The sequence below is a fragment of the Salvelinus alpinus genome, chromosome 3 (assembly GCF_045679555.1).
Source record: "Salvelinus alpinus chromosome 3, SLU_Salpinus.1, whole genome shotgun sequence".
NCBI classification, from domain to species: Eukaryota; Metazoa; Chordata; class Actinopteri; order Salmoniformes; family Salmonidae; genus Salvelinus; species Salvelinus alpinus.
In genome coordinates this window covers 63,432,622-63,458,856 of record NC_092088.1, presented here as the reverse complement: position 1 = coordinate 63,458,856, position 26,235 = coordinate 63,432,622, and the positions used below count along the sequence as shown (strand labels likewise).

Sequence of the window (26,235 nt, the reverse complement as noted above, 5' to 3'; positions counted from 1 at the left end):
TGGATCTCTGTCTGGGAGACCTATTCTCTCTGCTCTAAACAGCTTCCAGGGAATCTCTCTCCTAGCATGGCTGCAAACCATTACTACTGGACAGCAAATGGGGAAACGCACAAGCACGTACAGTACAGCACAAACACGCTTGCATACACGCTTGCGCACACACACACACAAACTCACACACACAATAGGGCAGCACACATTGTTCTTTGGTTGTTTTAATGTGCTTTGGTGGGTCCTCTCTTTTACAATAGACAATAATTGGGTATTTTCTACCAGCTCAGAGACTGTGACTATAGGTTGGTAGCAATTATTAGTTAATTGTGAGCACGACAGATCGGTTCTTATGGCCTTTTCTTCTCACTGAGGGAAGTTACTGTTCTAGATCTGAGAGTTGAGATCCATAAAACTGAACTGGGAACTGTGCACTTACAGAGGTAGGCCTATGGAGGGACAAGGCAGTGGGGCAGGAGAGCACTGGGGCAGGGGTTGGGAAGAGACACGTGTAACGGAGGTGATTTGGTGAAGCATACTTACATAATAACTGACCTTTCCTGAGACCTTGTTTCAACACTTCCCTTTCTCTCACCTTGAGTACTTTAGTGATCTGTTCGGTCAGGGTGTCCAGCAGGCGCGTCTTCAGAAAGTCCTCTACTTTGGTCACTCTGCCATCCATGTAGTAGCTACAGACAGAACAACAACACACACAGACACATCAGAACAGAATACAAGCAACTTCTAATAAATGCACACAGCAAATTCTCCAGTGTTAAAAAAAACTAAATTAACATTGAAAGTGTTGAGTCTGTGGACCCATATAGACACCGAAACAGTGTTAAATTAACACACTACTTAGTGTAATACCTTATTCAAATATTTTCTATGGTGCCTTGCCTTTCAAATAAATTATAGAATTACCACCCATGACTGAATTTGTTAGTGACAGAGACATGGTTGTCACATTCATTCATTTTCAGTCCTGTGGACTAAGCGAATATGTTATAGTTTTACCCTAGGACAGGGGCATGAAACTCATACACATCACTCATGTGTGGTAACTCTACAATTTGATCGAAAGGCAAGGCACTCTGGGAAATCTTTGAATATAGATTTACACTAAGTAGTGTGTTAATTTACAACTGTGCTGGTGTCTATATGGGTCCACAGACTCAACACTTTTAGTGTTGATTTAAAACTCTCAGTGTTGTTGTTTTTTTAACACTAATATCATTTACTGGTTAAAATCAGGTTGTCTGATGCCAAATGCCTGATTGCATCCCAAATGCTCTCACTACATTTTACACTTAGAGTTTTCACTTATCAAAAGTATCATTGTCATGAGAAAAAAGGCTACGGTACACACACTGAAACTCTTCCTAACGCTTCATAATAAAGTCCAGTAATAAACCATTTTGAAATAGTTTGTTCACCAATTAATAAACATTACTTAATATTAGCATGTATTACCTATATTTGTAAACGTTAGTAAGCTATATATACATATATATATACATATATTTTTTTAATGTAACCTTTAATTAACTAGGCAAGTCAGTTAAGAACAAATTCTTATTTACAATGACGGCCTACCCCGGCCAAACCCGAATGATGCTGGGCCAATTGTGCGCTGCCCTATGGGACTCTCAATCCCGTCAGGATGTGACCCTGGATTCGAACCCTGGATTCCACTCGGGAGCCCCCCCAATATATTGATTGTATTTTTATATAGCACCTTTCCAGGTACTCAAAGCACTGTAAGTTAGGGAAACTCACCTCATCCACTACTAATATGTAGCACCCACTTGGGTAATACACAGCAAACCATTTGTGCCAGAACGCTCGCCACACATCAGCTATCAGGTGGAGAGGTGAGGAGTGACATATTGGTGTCTCTGAGGGGTCTTTGGCCTGGTTCGCTAACTACCTCTCTCCAAGAGTGCAGTGTATAAAGTCAGGACATCTGCTGTCTCAGCCACTGCCTCTCACCAAGGGAGTACCCCAAGGATCGATCCTAGGCCCCACGCTCTTCTCAATTTACATCAACAACATAGCTGAGGCAGTAGGAAGCTCTCTCATCCATTTACATGCAGATGATACAGTCTTATACTCACCTCCAAAACAAATGTCATGTGGTTTGGTAAGAAGAATGCCCCTCTCCCCACCGGTGTGATTACTCCCTCTTGAGGTAGTCACCTCATACAAGTACTTGGGAGTATGGCTAGATGGTACACTGTCCTTCTCTCAATACATATCAAAGCGGCAGGATACGGTTAAATCTAGACTTGGTTTCCTCTATCGTAATCGTTCCTCTTTCAACCCAGCTGCCAAACTAACCCTGTTTCAGATGACCATCCTTCCCATGCTAGACTACGGAGACGTAATTTATAGATCGGCAGGTAAGGGTACTTTTGAGTGGCTAGATGTTCTTTACCATTCGGCCATCAGATTAGCCACCAATGCTCTTCATAGGACACATCACTGCACTCTATATACTGTAAACTGGTCATCTCTGTATACCCATTGCATAAAACTCTCTTAGGCCTCACTCCCCCCTATCTGAGATACCTACTGCAGCCCGCATCCCCCACATATAACACCCATTCTGCCAGTCACATTCTGTTAAAGGTCCCCAAAGCACACACATCCCTGGGTCGCTCCTCTTTTCAGTTCCCTGCAGCTAGCGACTGGAACAAGCTGCAAAGCACTCAAACTGGAGTTATCTCCATCTCTTACTGACAGTTGTGGATGCTTCACAAGATGTATTGTTGTCTCTACCTTCTTGCCTTTGTGCTGTTGTCTGTGCCCAATAATGTTTGTACCATGTTTTGTGCTGCTACCATGTTGTGCTGCGGCCATGTTGTGTTGCTACCATGTTGTTGTCATGTTGTGTTGCTGCCATGCTATGTTGTTGTCTTAGGTCTCTTTATGTAGTGTTGTGGTGTCTCTCTTGTCGTGATGTGTGTTTTGTCCTATATTTGTATTTTTAATCCCAGCCCTGTCCTCGCAGGAGGCCTTTTGCCTTTTGGCAGGCCGTCATTGTAAATAAGAATTTGTTCTTAACGGAATTGCCTTGTTAAATAAAGGTTAAATAAAATATAAAAATAAATATGTAAATTAGGAAGGAGGGGGGTGATTTGGTGGACATGATGGAAATGGGGCCAGGGTGGGAATTTAGCCAGGGCACTGGAGTTAACACCCCTACTCTTACAATAAGTGCCATGGGATTGACTTGTGACCACAGAGAGTCAGGACACCTGTTTAATGTCCCATCTGAAAAATGTCACCCTATGCAAGGCAATGTCCCCATCACTGCCCTGGGGCATTGGGATTTGATCTTAAGATCAGAGGGAAGGGTGCCCCATACTGGCCCTTCAACACGACACTATTTAGATAGTTATTCACACAAGTTCTATTTAAATGACGTGTTTGGTTTCTCACTATGGGTAGCTTCCATTTCACTCTACCAGCTCACATACCTTCCTGTTGCTTATTCCCACCAAAGTGGAAGAAAGGAAAGAGACTTTTGTGATTTGGTTAGCCACACCCTAAGCTAACGTAGCTAGCTAACGAAGAACGCACATTCTCTTCAGCTAGCAGTGTGCTTGCTAAAGCTAGGCTACTAACACTTGAGGTGAATGCTAGCGAGCTAAACGCCAGGACTAGCTGGCTATGCAGCTAAGCATTGGTGAAGCACATGACTTGAACTAGCTCCTTCGCTAGCTCTCTCTACCTGCACGGTAGTATTCTTCTCTCACCTAGCTCACCAGCACCTTTACTGGCTAGGCTGACCGGTCCTACCTTCCGGTTTTGCGGTCTTGAGAGCCCTCTAACCTGTAGAGCAACTCCACCTTGCTGTGCCCCCCGGGTTACTGCGTGCCATTTACGACAGGCTTATAGCCCACTTAGAGTCATGGTTACCACCTCCCCTTGCCAGGATGACCCAAGCCAGTCACGAGCTCCCATATCTGCCCCTGCGGCTCTCGCATCTCAGAGAAAGACTCCCATCCTTTCTGCTTTGCCTGTTTGGGAAACAAGCATGCTTGAGGGGCAGTCGACTACCCGGAGTCTTGTCTGCACTGCAGCACACAGTCTAAGGTTAGCCAGAGAAGGAGACAAAAAAATGCTCCTGCTCCGGGTACCCCCCCTCCAAGCCACGTATGTACCCCCCCCCCCAGGGTAGGCGACAAGCGCTCATCTGTACCCATCTGGGCGGAGGTGATTGACAACCTTGACTCTCTTCCCTTATTTAGCGAAGACACGATCTCGGGAGAGGGGGAGATAGAAGATGATGAGGCTCATGCTAATAGCAGCCTCTCCAACTTTGAGCCCGAAGATGGAGGAATTGAGTCCCCACTTCCTCCCTCCCAAACACCTGCACCAGTCCCCAGGTGCACCGCCAAGGGCACAGCCGGTGACGAGGTTGCTAATCCCATCCGGGATTACACGCTCATCGACATCTGCAAGCGAGCCACGGCCAAACTTGGCATCGAGTGGCTCAATGTCCCACCGGACCATTTGTACGAGTGGAGGAGACTCCAACCGCAAACAGCCCTGACCAAACCTAGCATTCCAACAGTTGTGGCTTGCCTAAAGGAGGCAAAATGGTCCTGGGAAAAGCATTTTTTCTGGTAGACTAACCCCTAATGGTTCCCCTACCCTGAACATGCATAGACGAGTTTCCGGTTTCCATAAGGCCCCTCCGGTGGAGCCTCCTCTGGCTAACTACCTTAATCCCTCACTCAGTGCATCCCTGTCAGTTAACACCACCCTCCCGAACAAGATAGAATGCTTTTTTTCATTTGTCATGTACATAACAGCAGCCCATTCGGTCAGAGCACCTAACATGTCCACCTTGCTTATCAAGTGAAGCTGCTGGACAATATGGCAAGTCAACGCACAGATGACCCTGCTATGTGGGAGGAAATCTGTGTCACCACAGATCTCAACCTATGTGTCTCTCGGGACACTGTACAGAGTTGTTAAGGTCAACGGCATCATGGACTTTATCCAGTACTAGGACATTTTTGCCAAAAACCTGGTTGCCTCTACCAGCAGACTGATATCAAGGATTTGGAAAGATTCTCTATGGAGGAATGGTCTAAGATTCCTCCCAATGTGTTATTCAATCTCAGAAAACATTTTAGAAAAAGTCTCAATGCCATTATCCTCGCAAGGTGACTTAGGTGAGGTATAGAAAGCTATTGAAAACAGGAGTGGCAATATTTTCAAAATCTCTTTCTCTTAACGTAAAATAATTTAGCTCAGTACTTGAACTCTTTATTTTGTATAGACAGTTTTGCTCATCTTCATCAACGGTGTTAATCCCACTGTATATGACTACTACCAATGCCACAGGCCGTTTTAAACCAGAACATTTTTGGGTGTTCAGTTCCTCTTTAATTTTTTTAATTAGGCAAGTCAGTTAAGATCAAATTCTTATTTTCAATGACAGCCTAGGAACACTGTCTTGTTCAGGGGCAGAACGACAGATTTTTACCTTGTCAGCTTGGGGATTCGATCTTGCTACCTTTCAGTTACTAGTCCAACGCTCTAACCACTAGGCTACCTGCCGCCCCGAATAAAGATTCATAAGATAATGTATACGGTGTTTAATATAGATAAATTATATATACTAATATACTAATTATTATCAAAGTATTTTTGGCAGAACCTGATCTAAAGCAATCACTATTTACAGTTTATGAGTGCCATTAACGTGGTAAGGGTTTCGATTGAATTCAGGTGTAGGCTATGATCTATAACGTTATGTCATCATGGAACCTTTTTGGGGGGATTGACACAGTGGGTTTTGCACATTTGGCAATGCACCCGATTACACTCTACTTGAAGGTGGTATAAAAAAGACATTCACAACACCTTTATAAAACCAGTCATAACACCTCGCAGTATCAGTTATAACAACCTTCATAACACATTTTTTCAATATCATTTATAAGGAGTTTAAATTGTCAGTAACACAGAAATATATCTATATGTACATTTATTTAGAAATGTGTATTTTCACAGCCACAGTACCCAACCCCCAAAGTATTATCGTAGGAACACATATTTTTGGCTTAAGTTGGCAGAGAACATGCTGCAGGCTTACAGCACGAATGGGCAACTTTGATGTGGGCCACAAAGAACATTTAGGAGTTTTAAAGTTTGCTGCATTTATACACATTTTGCCATGGGGCCGGGAGAAAAGATTTGCCGTTTTACAGCTAATTTCCTTGAATTGTACACATTTTGCCAATGGGTGGAGAGAAATGTTTGCCGTTTTTAATATGATATCTGAGTGAGAGTGACTTACAAAATCAGTGGGGAGCCCCCGATTGGTAATTTGACCATGATTCAAATGTTTAGCTGACATGGGCTACTTGGCTGTCAAGAGAAAAAGACTACTGATGCACAACCAAATTTCTAAATTGCACCTTGTGTATTCTACTATTCTAACTCTCAACAGTATTTCAAGGGAATTTCATTTTGAAAACTTCTTATGAATGATGAAGAATTAATGTATTATAAAGTTTGTTATGAATGATACGGCAACACTCATAAAGTGCTACCAAACTGGGTTATGATATCATTTATGTATGACCAACTTTGTCAGACAAAAATACATAGTACACAGTAGTTTTGTAGGGAAGCTGTCTGCTGATCCGACTGCTCCTCTACCTATGGGAAGAATTAAAGCGTGAACACATCTGTAGAGAACAGAACGTATCCTCTATTTGGAATTACATTCTTTACCAAGACAATGATGAATCACCTTTCCTCACAGCAGTAGATTTCTCTCTCTCTCTCTCTCTCTCTCTCTCTCTCTCTCTCTCTCTCTCTCTCTCTCTCTCTCTCTCTCTCTCTCTCTCTCTCTCTCTCTCTCTCTCTCTCTCTCTCTCTCTCTCTCTCTCTCTCTCTCTCTCTCTCTCTCTCTCTCTCTCTCTCTCTCTCTCTCTCTCTCTCTCTCTCTCTCTCTCTCTCTCTCTCTCTCTCTCTCTCTCTCTCTCTCTCTCTCTCTCTCTCTCTATATACTGCACTACTCTGTCTCTTCTCTCTTGCTAAATTTCGATCTCTCTACTTCTCTTTCTCATCTCACATTCTTCCTCTGTCTCCCCTCTACAATGGTTCTCTCTCTGACTTGTGAGTCTCAGAGCAGTGGAGCAGACCAGGGATTATGTAGTGGAATGGTTGAGATGTAGATAAATACCAGATTTAGTCTGAGACGAGTATTAAGATGTCAGAGGGAAGAGCGAGAAAGTGACAAGAACTGGAGGAAGGCAGGGAGGGATCAGAGAGAGAGAAAAGGGAGGCAAGTGAGAGAGAAAGAAGGAGAGCGATAGAGAAAGGGAGACAAGAGACAAAGGGTGCACTCGTGTGTATATGTATGTGTGAGTGTGAGTGTGAGTGTTTGTGAGGGTCTAAGCTCCACCAATGAATAAAATGTGGCCCTCCAGGGGAATGGGCCCTCAGGATTTACGAGTCCGGCGGGACAGTGAATAAAGTGTGGAGAGCAACACAAATCTCTGTTACCCTCTTGCAGTCTTTGCTCTTTCTTCCTCCCACTGCTATCTCTATTTTCTCTACTTTCTCCATATACAGTAGCTGTAAAAAAACATCAGTCCTCTTGCTGAGGGTTCAGTCTTCTGACTACATGGTCTCTATCTCTCTATTCATGGAGCAATACTACCGCTAAGCCAAAACGTGTTACTTGCGTAACCCTCGGTTCTCTGATATTATAAGTGAGATATCTCACATGAAGGGGATTGACAAGAATCTCAGAAGCTCGAAGAACCAATCACACACGTCTGTCGGAAACAGACAAGTCGAGGGGCGAATAAGGTGAGCCCCTCCCCTCATCCCCCCACTCGCCCACCCTCTGATCATTCTCGAGCATGCCGAACTTCCTCAAGTTCTTGCTAGTAGGGAATGTTGTAGTGCTATTTGGGTTGTTAATTGGATTCTTTCTGCCATTTCAAGATTTCTTGTTTTTTATTACATTTTACAGCATTGTTAGGAGCTAGTAACATAAGCATGATCACTGCACCCGCTATAAGATCTGCTAAACTATGTACACGACCAATAAACTGTTATTTTATTTGAATGCGGTGAGACATCTCACTCATAATATCAGAGAACCGGGGACACAAATAACTTTAAGTTCTCTTTCAGTTGTTAGTTTCGATATCTCACATGAGGGATATGGCCAACTCCCGTATCACAGCATGCTCTCTGAAGCCAGTTAGTCTCAACGTATCAACCCTCAGAGGCCCCGACACTGAGGACAGTATACGCCAAAGAAGACGCAGTGACGTCTAGCCGGTCGAACATCATAAAAGTATGCAAGGAGATGCCCTCGAACAGTGCTCAAGAAGTAGCCATACCCCTGGTGGAGTGAGCCCCCAGGCCTTCCGGAGGCTGTAACCCGTGCTATTATAGGACAATATAATAGCTTCCACAATCCGTGATAACCGTTGACGAGAGAGGCGTCTCTCACAAAGCACACAAAGAGCTAGTCGCTCTTGTGCAAAGCTTTCGTTCTATCCAAGTATATGAGCATTACGGGTACTGGACACAAACTGGGGGGGGGGATAAAGTCACCCAACAGAAGACAAGAGAAGAAAAACCTGCACTCTGCAGAGTAACCTGTGAACAGATGAACAGGAAAACGGATCAAGTCATGCTGAGGAGAGCTAAGAGAATGACTGTTTGTGAGGAAGAGAGGTGAGATTGATCAAAAGGTGAGGGAGTGGCTCTTTATGATGCGGGGAGCTGCTCACCTCCATTGCCTCTCGACCTGTCTGTATCCGACAGACGTATGTGATTGGATCTTTGAGATCCTGGTGAATCACGCTCATGTGAGATATCAAGACAAATAATTGAAAGAGAACACAACCACACTATGAGGATGAAGACAACAGTAGGGAAGTGCCAGGGGAAGTTCTGGCAGTACTGGAGAAAGAGAACATTGAAAACATGTACTGTAGGGAGGTGTATGTTTGCGTCAGCTTGGGAAGATATACCTGTTGTATATTTGTGTGTGTGTGTGTGTGTGTGTGTGCCTGCATGCGTGCTTGTCTGTGTGTAAGAGGTGTGTATGCTTAGTGCTACACTAATCATCCCTAACCCTCTTACCTGAGCTCCCCCACAGAATGCCAGACCGAGGGAGACAACAGGCATGGTGAACTGTCTGGTCACAGATACACTCTAGCATGTGTAACACCTGTTTTGTGTTCCTAACATGTAACATGCTGTTCCATGCCAAATTACTCCAATATGTAAACTGTATAACTAAACCAAGTTGTTCAACACAAACGTAATAAGTACCATCTATAGGAAGCGCTGGTATTATGGATGGATTGATACAACTTTCTCTCTATAGAAAAACACAAGAGCGAATTATTCACGTAGCATGTCTTCAGATCTTAGGTAAGGGTAGTCATCATGCAAGTGTATTTCACTGTTGGTCAAAGTGGCACCTTTTCAGAGCTTTTATTGGTTAAAAGTTGGTTTATAGAGGTCAGCCTGTCTGTCACGCAGTCTGGCTAGTATAAAACCTAGTCCTGTTGTGTAAAGAGGGTAATTGGCAGGACATGTGTGTGTATGTGTGTGTGTGTGGGTGTGTGTGTAAGCATATGGTTTGACTTTGCCAGTGTGGGTGGTGCTAAACCTTCCTCTTCCCAATCCCTTAATTAGCCTGACCTTGGCCTTAACGAGGCCCTGCTCTAGCAGTGTGGTGTGTGTCTGTGTGTGCATTTCTACGTGTTTGCATGCGTGCGTGTGCGTGTGTTAATGAGACAAATATGTGAATACCTTGGCACGAAACAGCCATATTCCCTTATTTTGAAACTACTGCACATACTATTTTACTTCGTTCTGACAGCGATGCAATTTTTTTGCTCTCTCAGAATGTCAACCACAGTTCCTCTTCCCTGCCTGTAAAACAATGACCATTACAAACCACAACAACAGCCAGACATGTCTTTAGCCGCTCAGTCACTTCAAGAACGACACCACAAGTTAGAATGGGGAGGAAAGCAGAGGAGAGAGAGTCTGAGGGAAAATACCAAACTAAAACCATGCCATTCTTTCAGCAGCTGGTTCTCACTATAGCTTGTATTTTTATAAAAGCCTTCAAAACATTTCTCCCTGGAAACAGTTTGACTGGAAACCATTTTTATCCTACTTTACAAACTTTAATAGGTTTTATGAATGAGAACTTGTTTATTGTTATTATGATGATATAGGGAATGTGTGTATGAAGCTAAGTGATACAGGTATATAGGATAGAAAAAGGGGTAAAATACCTACTGTTGCCACGTTACAGCATCCACAACAGAACCAGCGTTCTTCATGAACCTGGGAATAAAAACAGAGGAGATCCAGTTTACAACACCACTGAGATACCAGTACTTCAGATCCAGTTTACAACACCACTGAGATACCAGTACTTCAGATTGAGTTTACAACACCACTGAGATACCAGTACTTCAGATCCAGTTTACAACACCACTGAGATACCAGTACTTCAGATTGAGTTTACAACACCACTGAGATACCAGTACTTCAGATTGAGTTTACAACACCACTGAGATACCAGTACTTCAGATTGAGTTTACAACACCACTGAGATACCAGTACTTCAGATCCAGTTTACAACACCACTGAGATACCAGTACTTCAGATCCAGTTTACAACACCACTGAGATACCAGTACTTCAGATCCAGTTTACAACACCACTGAGATACCAGTACTTCAGATTGAGTTTACAACACCACTGAGATACCAGTACTTCAGATCCAGTTTACAACACCACTGAGATACCAGTACTTCAGATCCAGTTTACAACACCACTGAGATACCAGTACTTCAGATTGAGTTTACAACACCACTGAGATACCAGTACTTCAGATTGAGTTTACAACACCACTGAGATACCAGTACTTCAGATCCAGTTTACATCACCACTGAGATACCAGTACTTCAGATTGAGTTTACAACACCACTGAGATACCAGTACTTCAGATTGAGTTTACAACACCACTGAGATACCAGTACTTCAGATCCAGTTTACAACACCACTGAGATACCAGTACTTCAGATCCAGTTTACAACACCACTGAGATACCAGTACTTCAGATCCAGTTTACAACACCACTGAGATACCAGTACTTCAGATCCAGTTTACAACACCACTGAGATACCAGTACTTCAGATTGAGTTTACAACACCACTGAGATACCAGTACTTCAGATTGAGTTTACAACACCACTGAGATACCAGTACTTCAGATCCAGTTTACAACACCACTGAGATACCAGTACTTCAGATCCAGTTTACAACACCACTGAGATACCAGTACTTCAGATTGAGTTTACAACACCACTGAGATACCAGTACTTCAGATTGAGTTTACAACACCACTGAGATACCAGTACTTCAGATTGAGTTTACAACACCACTGAGATACCAGTACTTCAGATTGAGTTTACAACACCACTGAGATACCAGTACTTCAGATCCAGTTTACAACACCACTGAGATACCAGTACTTCAGATCCAGTTTACAACACCACTGAGATACCAGTACTTCAGATTGAGTTTACAACACCACTGAGATACCAGTACTTCAGATCCAGTTTACAACACAACTGAGATACCAGTACTTCAGATTGAGTTTACAACACCACTGAGATACCAGTACTTCAGATTGAGTTTACAACACCACTGAGATACCAGTACTTCAGATTGAGTTTACAACACCACTGAGATACCAGTACTTCAGATTGAGTTTACAACACCACTGAGATACCAGTACTTCAGATCCAGCTTACAACACCACTGAGATACCAGTACTTCAGATTGAGTTTACAACACCACTGAGATACCAGTACTTCAGATCCAGTTTACAACACCACTGAGATACCAGTACTTCAGATCCAGTTTACAACACCACTGAGATACCAGTACTTCAGATTGAGTTTACAACACCACTGAGATACCAGTACTTCAGATTGAGTTTACAACACCACTGAGATACCAGTACTTCAGATCCAGTTTACAACACCACTGAGATACCAGTACTTCAGATCCAGTTTACAACACCACTGAGATACCAGTACTTCAGATTGAGTTTACAACACCACTGAGATACCAGTACTTCAGATTGAGTTTACAACACCACTGAGATACCAGTACTTCAGATTGAGTTTACAACACCACTGAGATACCAGTACTTCAGATTGAGTTTACAACACCACGGAGATACCAGTACTTCAGATCCAGTTTACAACACCACTGAGATACCAGTACTTCAGATTGAGTTTACAACACCACTGAGATACCAGTACTTCAGATTGAGTTTACAACACCACTGAGATACCAGTACTTCAGATTGAGTTTACAACACCACTGAGATACCAGTACTTCAGATTGAGTTTACAACACCACTGAGATACCAGTACTTCAGATCCAGTTTACAACACCACTGAGATACCAGTACTTCAGATTGAGTTTACAACACCACTGAGATACCAGTACTTCAGATTGAGTTTACAACACCACTGAGATACCAGTACTTCAGATTGAGTTTACAACACCACTGAGATACCAGTACTTCAGATTGAGTTTACAACACCACTGAGATACCAGTACTTCAGATCCAGTTTACAACACCACTGAGATACCAGTACTTCAGATCCAGTTTACAACACCACTGAGATACCAGTACTTCAGATCCAGTTTACAACACCACTGAGATACCAGTACTTCAGATTGAGTTTACAACACCACTGAGATACCAGTACTTCAGATCCAGTTTACAACACCACTGAGATACCAGTACTTCAGATCCAGTTTACAACACCACTGAGATACCAGTACTTCAGATCCAGTTTACAACACCACTGAGATACCAGTACTTCAGATCCAGTTTACAACACCACTGAGATACCAGTACTTCAGATCCAGTTTACAACACCACTGAGATACCAGTACTTCAGATTGAGTTTACAACACCACTGAGATACCAGTACTTCAGATTGAGTTTACAACACCACTGAGATACCAGTACTTCAGATTGAGTTTACAACACCACTGAGATACCAGTACTTCAGATTGAGTTTACAACACCACGGAGATACCAGTACTTCAGATCCAGTTTACAACACCACTGAGATACCAGTACTTCAGATTGAGTTTACAACACCACTGAGATACCAGTACTTCAGATTGAGTTTACAACACCACTGAGATACCAGTACTTCAGATTGAGTTTACAACACCACTGAGATACCAGTACTTCAGATTGAGTTTACAACACCACTGAGATACCAGTACTTCAGATCCAGTTTACAACACCACTGAGATACCAGTACTTCAGATTGAGTTTACAACACCACTGAGATACCAGTACTTCAGATTGAGTTTACAACACCACTGAGATACCAGTACTTCAGATTGAGTTTACAACACCACTGAGATACCAGTACTTCAGATTGAGTTTACAACACCACTGAGATACCAGTACTTCAGATCCAGTTTACAACACCACTGAGATACCAGTACTTCAGATCCAGTTTACAACACCACTGAGATACCAGTACTTCAGATCCAGTTTACAACACCACTGAGATACCAGTACTTCAGATTGAGTTTACAACACCACTGAGATACCAGTACTTCAGATCCAGTTTACAACACCACTGAGATACCAGTACTTCAGATCCAGTTTACAACACCACTGAGATACCAGTACTTCAGATCCAGTTTACAACACCACTGAGATACCAGTACTTCAGATCCAGTTTACAACACCACTGAGATACCAGTACTTCAGATCCAGTTTACAACACCACTGAGATACCAGTACTTCAGATCCAGTTTACAACACCACTGAGATACCAGTACTTCAGATCCAGTTTACAACACCACTGAGATACCAGTACTTCAGATTGAGTTTACAACACCACTGAGATACCAGTACTTCAGATCCAGTTTACAACACCACTGAGATACCAGTACTTCAGATCCAGTTTACAACACCACTGAGATACCAGTACTTCAGATTGAGTTTACAACACCACTGAGATACCAGTACTTCAGATTGAGTTTACAACACCACTGAGATACCAGTACTTCAGATCCAGTTTACAACACCACTGAGATACCAGTACTTCAGATCCAGTTTACAACACCACTGAGATACCAGTACTTCAGATTGAGTTTACAACACCACTGAGATACCAGTACTTCAGATTGAGTTTACAACACCACTGAGATACCAGTACTTCAGATCCAGTTTACAACACCACTGAGATACCAGTACTTCAGATTGAGTTTACAACACCACTGAGATACCAGTACTTCAGATTGAGTTTACAACACCACTGAGATACCAGTACTTCAGATTGAGTTTACAACACCACTGAGATACCAGTACTTCAGATTGAGTTTACAACACCACTGAGATACCAGTACTTCAGATTGAGTTTACAACACCACTGAGATACCAGTACTTCAGATTGAGTTTACAACACCACTGAGATACCAGTACTTCAGATCCAGTTTACAACACCACTGAGATACCAGTACTTCAGATCCAGTTTACAACACCACTGAGATACCAGTACTTCAGATTGAGTTTACAACACCACTGAGATACCAGTACTTCAGATTGAGTTTACAACACCACTGAGATACCAGTACTTCAGATCCAGTTTACAACACCACTGAGATACCAGTACTTCAGATCCAGTTTACAACACCACTGAGATACCAGTACTTCAGATCCAGTTTACAACACCACTGAGATACCAGTACTTCAGATCCAGTTTACAACACCACTGAGATACCAGTACTTCAGATCCAGTTTACAACACCACTGAGATACCAGTACTTCAGACCCAGTTTACAACACCACTGAGATACCAGTACTTCAGATTCAGTTTACAACACCACTGAGATACCAGTACTTCAGATCCAGTTTACAACACCACTGAGATACCAGTACTTCATATCCAGTTTACAACACCACTGAGATACCAGTACTTCAGATTGAGTTTACAACACCACTGAGATACCAGTACTTCAGATTGAGTTTACAACACCACTGAGATACCAGTACTTCAGATTGAGTTTACAACACCACTGAGATACCAGTACTTCAGATTGAGTTTACAACACCACTGAGATACCAGTACTTCAGATCCAGTTTACAACACCACTGAGATACCAGTACTTCAGATCCAGTTTACAACACCACTGAGATACCAGTACTTCAGATCCAGTTTACAACACCACTGAGATACCAGTACTTCAGATCCAGTTTACAACACCACTGAGATACCAGTACTTCAGATCCAGTTTACAACACCACTGAGATACCAGTACTTCAGATTGAGTTTACAACACCACTGAGATACCAGTACTTCAGATCCAGTTTACAACACCACTGAGATACCAGTACTTCAGATTGAGTTTACAACACCACTGAGATACCAGTACTTCAGATTGAGTTTACAACACCACTGAGATACCAGTACATCAGATTGAGTTTACAACACCACTGAGATACCAGTACTTCAGATTGAGTTTACAACACCACTGAGATACCAGTACTTCAGATCCAGTTTACAACACCACTGAGATACCAGTACTTCAGATTGAGTTTACAACACCACTGAGATACCAGTACTTCAGATCCAATTTACAACACCACTGAGATACCAGTACTTCAGATTGAGTTTACAACACCACTGAGATACCAGTACTTCAGATTGAGTTTACAACACCACTGAGATACCAGTACTTCAGATCCAGTTTACAACACCACTGAGATACCAGTACTTCAGATCCAGTTTACAACACCACTGAGATACCAGTACTTCAGATTGAGTTTACAACACCACTGAAATACCAGTACTTCAGATTGTGTTTACAACACCACTGAGATACCAGTACTTCAGATCCAGTTTACAACACCACTGAGATACCAGTACTTCAGATTGAGTTTACAACACCACTGAGATACCAGTACTTCAGATCCAGTTTACAACACCACTGAGATACCAGTACTTCAGATCCAGTTTACAACACCACTGAGATACCAGTACTTCAGATCCAGTTTACAACACCACTGAGATACCAGTACTTCAGATTGAGTTTACAACACCACTGAGATACCAGTACTTCAGATTGAGTTTACAACACCACTGAGATACCAGTACTTCAGATTGAGTTTACAACACCACTGAGATACCAGTACTTCAGATCCAGTTTACAACACCACTGAGATACCAGTACTTCAGATTGAGTTTACAACACCACTGAGATACCAGTACTTCAGATTGAGTTTACAACACCACTGAGATACCAGTACTTCAGATTGAGTTTACAACACCACTGAGATACCAGTACTTCAGATTGAGTTTACAACACCACTGAGATACCAGTACTTCAGATCCAGTTTACAACACCACTGAGATACCAGTACTTCAGATTGAGTTTACAACACCACTGAGATACCAGTACTTCAGATTGAGTTTACAACACCACTGAGATACCAGTACTTCAGATTGAGTTTACAACACCACTGAGATACCAGTACTTCAGATTGAGTTTACAACACCACTGAGATACCAGTACTTCAGATTGAGTTTACAACACCCCTGAGATACCAGTACTTCAGATTGAGTTTACAACACCACTGAGATACCAGTACTTCAGATCCAGTTTACAACACCACTGAGATACCAGTACTTCAGATCCAGTTTACAACACCACTGAGATACCAGTACTTCAGATCCAGTTTACAACACCACTGAGATACCAGTACTTCAGATTGAGTTTACAACACCACTGAGATACCAGTACTTCAGATTGAGTTTACAACACCACTGAGATACCAGTACTTCAGATCCAGTTTACAACACCACTGAGATACCAGTACTTCAGATTGAGTTTACAACACCACTGAGATACCAGTACTTCAGATCCAGTTTACAACACCACTGAGATACCAGTACTTCAGATCCAGTTTACAACACCACTGAGATACCAGTACTTCAGATCCAGTTTACAACACCACTGAGATACCAGTACTTCAGATCCAGTTTACAACACCACTGAGATACCAGTACTTCAGATCCAATTTACAACACCACTGAGATACCAGTACTTCAGATTGAGTTTACAACACCACTGAGATACCAGTACTTCAGATTGAGTTTACAACACCACTGAGATACCAGTACTTCAGATCCAGTTTACAACACCACTGAGATACCAGTACTTCAGATCCAGTTTACAACACCACTGAGATACCAGTACTTCAGATTGAGTTTACAACACCACTGAAATACCAGTACTTCAGATTGTGTTTACAACACCACTGAGATACCAGTACTTCAGATCCAGTTTACAACACCACTGAGATACCAGTACTTCAGATTGAGTTTACAACACCACTGAGATACCAGTACTTCAGATCCAGTTTACAACACCACTGAGATACCAGTACTTCAGATTGAGTTTACAACACCACTGAGATACCAGTACTTCAGATCCAGTTTACAACACCACTGAGATACCAGTACTTCAGATCCAGTTTACAACACCACTGAGATACCAGTACTTCAGATCCAGTTTACAACACCACTGAGATACCAGTACTTCAGATTGAGTTTACAACACCACTGAGATACCAGTACTTCAGATTGAGTTTACAACACCACTGAGATACCAGTACTTCAGATCCAGTTTACAACACCACTGAGATACCAGTACTTCAGATCCAGTTTACAACACCACTGAGATACCAGTACTTCAGATCCAGTTTACAACACCACTGAGATACCAGTACTTCAGATCCAGTTTACAACACCACTGAGATACCAGTACTTCATTTTGGAATGACACACATTTTGTTTATAAAACACGGACTTTTGATTAGTTTCATATGTCTTGGCTTCTTGACCAGGTTGTCAATGTGTGTGTATGTGTGTGCGCGTGTGTGATTCACTGAGTGTGTGTATTTCCAACTGTTAAAGCCAAAGAGACACGTGAGAAACAAGACATGAGGACCGGGTAGTCTCAACCTGAAACTCTCCTTATTTGGGTCTGAGAGTCTTTCTGACATGTCCAGATTCTTCTGTCTAAACAGCTTGTCAGAAAGGCACTCTCACCAGTTAAAGATGTTTAGTCTTGGTTACATCTTTTAACTGACACCGATGTTACCTCCGTCCATTTGGCCTTTGTTTTCTTAAGCAGACAACTGTGGCAGACACACACACACACACACACACCTGAGACAGAGGCTGTGACCGTGAGACAAAGTCAAACCAGGGGAAAGACCGGTCGGTCAAACCAGGGGAAAGAACGGTCGGTCAAACCAGGGGAAAGACTGGTCAAACCAGGGGAAAGATTGGTCAAACCAGGGGAAAGAACGGTCAAACCAGGGGAAAGACCGGTCAAACCAGGGGAAAGACTGGTCAAACCAGGGGAAAGACCGGTCAGTCAAACCAGGAGAAAGACTGGTCAAACCAGGGGAAAGACTGGTCAAACCAGGAGAAAGACCGGTGGAGGGAAAGGAGGAGAACAGAGAGGAGGAGGAGTTAGAGGAGGACCTCCCTCCTAATTCACAAATGTGTAAAATGGTCTTCCAAGACTCTCTAAATCAAACTCATCAGCTCAGCTATAGAAAGTAAGAGTTGTATAGTAGTAAGTATTGCTAACATAAATGTTATATCTATTGATGTGTACCTACAGAAAAGCTCTAGCCAAAACATTGACGTCAGGCATATCTATTTTTAGCTGCCTTTATTATAGTGAACAAAAATATAAACACATCAATTTCAAAGATTTTACTGAGTTCCAGTTCATATAAGGAAATCAGTCAACTGAAATAAATTAATTAGGCTTTAATCTATGGACTTTAATCATGACTGGAAATTCGGGTATGCATCTGTTGGTCACAGATATCTTTAAAAAAAGGTAGGGGTGTTGATCAGAAAACCAGTCAGTATCTGGTATGACCACCATTTGCCTCATGCAGCGCGACATATCTCCTCCGCATAGAGTTGATCAGGCTGTTGATTGTGGCCTGTGGAATGTTTGTCCCACTCCTCTTCAATGGCTGTGCGAAGTTGCCTGATATTGGCGGGAACTGGAACACGCTGTCATACACATCAATTCAGAGCATCCCAAACATGCTCAATGGGTGACATGTATGGTGAGTATGCAGGCCATGGAAGAACTGGGACATTTTTAGCTTCCAGGAATTGTGTACAAATCCTTGTGACATGGGACCGTGCATTATCATGCTGAAACATTAGGTGATGGAGGTGGATGAATGGCATGATAATGGGGCTCAGGATCTCGTGACGGTGTCTCTGTGCATTCATATTGCCATCGATAAAATGCAATTGTGTTCATTGTCTGTAGCTTATGCCTTCCCATACCATAACCCCATCACCACCATGGGGCACTCAGTACACAACATTAACATCAGCAAACCACTCGCCCACACGAAGCGGTTGTGAGGCTGGTTGGATGTACTGCCAAATTCTCAAAAAGAATGTTGGAGGTGGTTTATGGTAGAGAAATTAACATTCAATTCTCTGGCAACAGCTCTCGTGACCCTTCCTGCAGTCAGCTTGTCAAATGCATGCTCCCTCAAACCTTGAGACATCTGTGGCATTGTGTTGTGTGACAAAACGGATCATTTTAGAATGGCCTTATATTGTCCCAGTACAAGGTGCACCTGTCTAATGATCATACTGTTTAATCAGCTTCTTGATATGCCAAACCTGTCAGGTGGATGGATTATCTTGGCAAAGGAGAAATGCTCACAAACAAGGATGTTAGCAAATGTCTGCACAAACTTTGAGAGAAATAAGCTTTTTGTGCGTATGGAACATTTCTGAGATCTTTTATTTCAGATCATGAAACATGGGACCAACACTTTACATGTTGCATTTATATTTTGTACAGTGTACATAAGCATCCTACAGCTATGCAAAAAAATGCTGCTCTGCCAAATACATATTTTTGGAGTGGAAAAAATCCACCATTTAACATATAACAAATCCAACAATGAACCTAACAAATCCACTACTTTTGGCAAGTCCCAATGGTGTGTCTAAGATAGAGGGGTGGAAATGTGTATAAGAGGACTAGACAAAGATTATCTGGTCTGTGAGAGAGAAGAGAAAGGAGAAAGGAGAGAAGAGAGAGCGAGGGGACAGGTGGGACATCGCTTGGCCACCTTATCAATCCACTGACACTCTATACAGCTGACAGCCTATTTAACTATACCAGTGCCTGGGACCATCAGACTGTAGGCTTCTACATAAACACTGGGCCTGTGTGTGTGTGTGTGTGTGTGTGTGTGTGTGTGTGTGTGTGTGTGTGTGTGTGCGTGCGTGCGTGCGTGCGTGCGTGCGTGCGTGCGTGCGTGCGTGCGTGGGCGTGCGCGTGCGCGTGGGTGCGTGTGTGTGTGTGTGGGTGTGTGTGTGTTGCTTAAATCACATTTCCAAAAGATAACTCCATACCATAGTTCAGGACCTTGTAGTGTGGCCATATAGTGACAACGGTGTCAGTGAAGCGACTCACCCATCGAGCAGCAGAATGGCGTTTTTGCGTGGTCGTCCAGCGTTCGGGCCCAAGAGGTGTGCTCGGCTATAGTAGCGTACAGACTGCAGTAACGTTCTCAGCAGGGTGTAGTCCTGGGCTAGCTGGGTACTGTTCACTGTCTGACCCATCATGCTACGGTAACCATTAGGCTCTGGAGAGAGATGGAGAGAGGGATGAAATTAAAGGTCAGGAAGTGATATAAACAGTATGATCCACCATTTCACAGTAACCATTCCACTCTGGTGAAAGATGGAGTGCAAATGGCAATCTTTAAAACAAATAGACATTCACTTCGATCTTCATTCAGGTTAATTTGTCAATACATTCTACCAGCTTATTTACCCAGTTAAATCCTATTTCTGGAGAGCTTGTCTTGGTCAGATAGTTTTCCACCTTGGTGGAGGATCTTTGCTCCATAAGTGAACAGTTGAAACACTTCAACAACATAACATCACAGACCCCCTCTAGCTCAGTCTGCTGCTAAACACAACTTGGGCAGTACTGACATTTTTATGTTGTCCTTGAATGGAACCCTATGTACACAGTAATACAGAAAGACACAGAGTGTGTCAATTCTAACGCTGTCCAACACAAGCAATGTTAAAGAAGACACCCAGAGTGTTGGAGAGGTGGAGAGAGAGTGTGAGAGTGTAAGAGTGTGTGAGAGAGAGAGAGAGAGAGAGAGAGAGAGAGAGAGAGAGAGAGAGAGAGAGGCACTGTCCAACATATGTTTCTCTCAGTGCCCAGTAAGTGAGCGATAACTAAATTGTCATTATTGTAATGCTGCTGGAGGGAGGCCTTGCCAGGAGAATGGGCCAAGATAACAGGGAGGTTCCCCACCTTCCTCTTTCTATCCTTCTCTTTCTCTCTCTCTCTCCATCTGTGTTGATGGTCTCAGCCAGAAGGAGGCTCAATTTCCCCCCAAAATAAAAACACAGACCCCTATAGTTCCCCCCTGCTGGCCATACTGCTTGTGTCTGTCATATTGGCAGGTGTTCTTGGGTCAACGATGCATCACTGAGCAAGTAATCAGCTGTTAATAGGGGGAGCTGTTAGCATTATTATTTTTTTTACATTTCCAATTTAAACTGCCTCGTACTCAATTCTTGCTCGTACAATATGCATATTATTATTACTATTGGATAGAAAACAATCTCTAGTTTCTAAAACCGTTTGAATTATGTCTGTGGGTGAACCAGAACTCTTTCTACAGCGAAACTCATGACAGGACATGCGAAGCTCTGAAAAATAGTCTCTGATCTCGGATCAGTTTAAAACTCTGTGTGTGCCCTATGGCTTGACATGAACTGCACCCGCCTTCCCCTGGATGTCAGTAACCAATGAGAAGTGGAATGGTGTCTCTACGTGTTTGTCAGAGTTTATAAAAGGGAATGGAGTGAGATGTCCCTTCTTTTCGACGCTCGCCAGGACGCAAGGGAGGACATCAGAATCGCATGCTCAAAAGCTCTCGTTATTGATCAAAGATATATCCGTCTGTGATTTAATTCGATATAGGTGTTAGAAACATCATAACGAAGTTATTTGAAACCGATTTATATCAGTTTATGCGAGTATATTGCTATTTTTCTGAATTTCCTTAGTATTGCGTTTGAGGATTTGGGCATGTGTGTGCCGTGTAGCTATCGTTAGCTGCTAGTTCTGAAGTTGAGGAGGTCGTTTTACAACAAAGCAACGATTCTTTTGGACAAAGGACACATTGCCCAAGATACTGATGGAAGCTCGTCCAAAAGTAAGAGTTATTTATGATTTTATTCCGTATTTATGTGGAAAAATGTAAACGCAGTTGTCAGCCATTTTTTGCGGCACTAGTCTGGCTGTAACTCAAAATGTATGTCTAGTAACGTAAATTTTTAAAATCTAAATCAGCGGTTGCATTAATAACCAATGCATCTTTCATTAGCTGTCCAACCTGTATTTTTTTTGTCAATCTAATCGATAAATAATCGTAAACATAGGTGCCTTTCCAAGATGGCGCCGGCCCGAATGCATGCCATGTTTTGACAGATTACATTGCATAACCACGATTTGTGATGCTAAATATGCACATTTTCGAACAAACTCTATATGCATTGTGTAATATGATGTTACAGGACTGTCATCTGAAGAATTCTGAGAAGGTTAGTGAAAAAATTAATATATTTTGGTGGCGATAACGTTATCGCCCCTTTTGCCTTGATTTAATGCTGGTGTGATGTTAGCTCATGTGGTATGCTAATATAACGATATATTGTGTTTTCGCTGTAAAACACTTAGAAAATCTGAAATATTGTCTGGATTCACAAGATCTGTGTCTTTCGATTGCTGTAGGCTGTGTATTTTTCAGAAATGTTTTAGGATGAGTATTTTGGTAATTGACGTCGGTCTCTGTAATTATTCCGGCTGCTTCCAACGCTATTTCAGATTGCAGCTGCAATGTAGAACTGTGATTTATACCTGAAATATGCACATTTTTCTAAAAAAACATATCCTATACCATAAATATGTTATCAGACTGTCATCTTATGAAGTTGTTTCTTGGTTAGTGGCTATATATATCTTTATTTAGTCGAATTAGTGATAGCTACTGATGCAGGAAAAAAATGGTGGAGAAAAAAAGTTGTGTCTTTTGCTATCGTGGTTAGCTAATAGATTTACATATTGTGTCTTCCCTGTAAAACACTTAGAAAATCTGAAATATTGTCTGGATTCACAAGATCTTTGTCTTTCAATTGCTGTAGGCTGTGTATTTTTCAGAAATGTTTTAGGATGAGTATTTTGGTAATTGACGTCGGTCTCTGTAATTATTCCGGCTGCTTCCAACGCTATTTCAGATTGCAGCTGCAATGTAGAACTGTGATTTATACCTGAAAAATGCAAATTTTTCTAAAAAAACATATCCTATACCATAGATATGTTATCAGACTGTCATCTTATGAAGTTGTTTCTTGGTTAGTGGCTATATATATCTTTATTTAGTCGAATTAGTGATAGCTACTGATGGAGTAAAAAACTGGTGGAGTAAAAAAAGTGGTGTCTTTTGCTAACGTGGTTAGCTAATAGATTTACATATTGTGTCTTCCCTGTAAAACATTTTAAAAATCAGAAATGATGGCTGGATTCACAAGATCTGTATCTTTCATCTGGTGTCTTGGACTTGTGATTTAATGATATTTAGATGCTTGTATTTACTTGTGACGCTATGCTAGGCTATGCTAGTCAGCTTTTTTACTGTGGGGGGTGCTCCCGGATCCGGGATGAGTACCAAGTAAAAGTTAACTTCTCCTTTTTAAAACCACTCCATACTTGAGCATCCCAAAATATCCCCCCCCCCCCCTCTCTCTCTCTCTCTCTCCTCGCTCTCTCTCTCTTCGCTCTTTCTCTCTACGCTCTCTCTCTCTCTACTCTTTCTTCACTCTCTGAATGGCTTCTGTTCAATCATGACTTATTTTTCAAAATAAGCCCTGGGGCACCAATTGTAAATGTCATGTTAGACCTACAGCATGTTCTCTGCCAACTTAAGTCAAAAACGTATTCCTAGGATAATACTTTGGGTTTGGGTACTGTGCCTGTGAAAATAAAAAATGTCAGTGTAGAATGGATAAATGCATATCATAAAGGTGTTAGAAATGGTTTCATAAAGGTGTTAGAAATGGTTTCATAAAGGTGTTAGAAATGGTTTCATAAAGGTGTTAGACATGGTTTCATAAAGGTGTTAGAAATGGTTTCATAAAGGTGTTAGAAATGGTTTCATAAAGGTGTTAGAAATGGTTTCATAAAGGTGTTAGAAAGGGTTTCATAAAGGTGTTAGAAATTGTTTCATAAAGGTGTTAGAAAGGGTTTCATAAAGGTGTTAGAAATGGTTCCATAAAGGTGTTAGAAATGGTTTCATAAAGGTGTTAGAAATGGTTTCATAAAGGTGTTAGAAATTGTTTCATAAAGGTGTTAGAAAGGGTTTCATAAAGGTGTTAGAAAGGTTTTCATAAAGGTGTTAGAAATGGTTTCATAAAGGTGTTAGAAATGGTTTCATAAAGGTGTTAGAAATTGTTTCATAAAGGTGTTAGAAATGGTTTCATAAAGGTGTTAGAAATGGTTTCATAAAGGTTTTAGAAAGGGTTTCATAAAGGTGTTAGAAAGGGTTTCATAAAGGTGTTAGAAAGGTTTTCATAAAGGTGTCCGGGATGCGTTATGTATACACCCTTCAAGTACAGTGTTACCTAATGTTTTATAATTCTACTGTATTAAATAGCATAAATTATATAATATATACTATATCATGTTGTGTAGATACTGACCGTTGCCCAGTTCCCAGGAGATGTTGAATTTCTTCCCGGCGCTGTATTTGAGGAGGCTGAGTGCTGAGGAGGAGTTCCAGGAGGAGTCAGGGTTTCTCTGCTGGGCGTTGAGCCCAAGGACCAGATGCAGACCAGCACACTCGGCAAAGTTGTACAGTTTGTCTAAAGACCTGGCTGGGAGCAAACCAGACGCAGTTGTAACTTTGTTTCTTTTCAAAATATTTGAGGTAACTGTCAATCATATTGTGGCCGGGCTAACTTTATTACAAATAAATATTAATAAACATTGAAAACAGATATGGGACATTTCTTTTCCAGTATGCTAGGTAAAACTAGCTAGAAAAACTGTGCCCTGTCTAACATCTGGACCTAACACCTCCTACTATAGGATCAGTGGTGGTGGGGACTCCACATTAGATGGCTAGATACATTTTTGACTGTGGGAATATATGTAGCTACAAACCTATCACAAATGTAATGATTTATCAAAACTAAGTGATCCCCGACTCGTCCTGAAAAACTCCTCTTCCTAGTTCTAACCTTTAACCTCTTTAATCTGAGCCTGACTCATCATCTAAACTCTACAGTACTACAGTCCACTTTACCTAACCCCGTTAATCTGAGCCTGACTCATCATCTAAACTCTACAGTACTACAGTCCACTTTACCTAACCCTGTTAATCTGAGCCTAACTCATCATCTAAACTCTACAGTACTACAGTCCACTTTACCTAACCCCATCAATCTGAGCCTGACTCATCATCTAAACTCTACAGTACTACAGTCCACTTTACCTTTATTGTTTCAGTTCTGTAGACTAAGTGATCATTTAACTGGATTAATTCCAACCATACATCTAACCAGGCCTATACAATGCCCAGGGGAGTGTGGAGTGTGGAGTGTGTGTGTGTCTGTGTCTGTGTCTGTGTCTGTGTCTGTGTCTGTGTGTGTGTGTGTGTGTGTGTGTGTGTGTGTGTGTGTGTGTGTGTGTGTGTGTGTGTGTGTGTGTGTGTGTGTGTGTGTGTGTGTGTGGGGTGACGTGTCCTGATGGATATCCCAGCCTGCTGATGAAGACCAGGTGAAGGGCATAGCTGAACGGCAGCCTGCTGAGCAGATATGACAATAAAATAAATCATGACTGAAAGGTCCAGAAAGAAACTTTCTCTAAAGATATTTATGAACTTGATATGGTTCAAAAGGCTGTGTTTTATATGTGTAAAATGACATAGGTCTGTCCACACATGGTGAAGTAATGCCCTTGACATGTGAAATGTCAGTGTGTGTGTGCGTGTGAAGTCGCTAAAGGGGGTCTCATCG

At 42.0% G+C, this 26,235-nt stretch overlaps 1 protein-coding gene across 1 annotated transcript in view; it reads right to left on the bottom strand.

Moving 5' to 3' along the window:
* The window catches only part of LOC139569836 (inactive heparanase-2-like), a 63,039-nt gene extending 37,550 nt beyond the window's left edge, over positions 1 to 25,489 (bottom strand). The window contains exons 1-5 of the mRNA XM_071391174.1: positions 25,459 to 25,489; positions 24,919 to 25,092; positions 20,606 to 20,777; positions 10,306 to 10,353; positions 587 to 680 (exon numbers count right to left, since the gene is read on the bottom strand). Of these exons, the coding sequence (XP_071247275.1) occupies positions 587 to 680; positions 10,306 to 10,353; positions 20,606 to 20,777; positions 24,919 to 25,092; positions 25,459 to 25,489 (519 nt within the window). The remainder of the gene's footprint in view (positions 1 to 586; positions 681 to 10,305; positions 10,354 to 20,605; positions 20,778 to 24,918; positions 25,093 to 25,458) is intronic.
* Between the last annotated feature and the right edge of the window lie 746 nt (positions 25,490 to 26,235).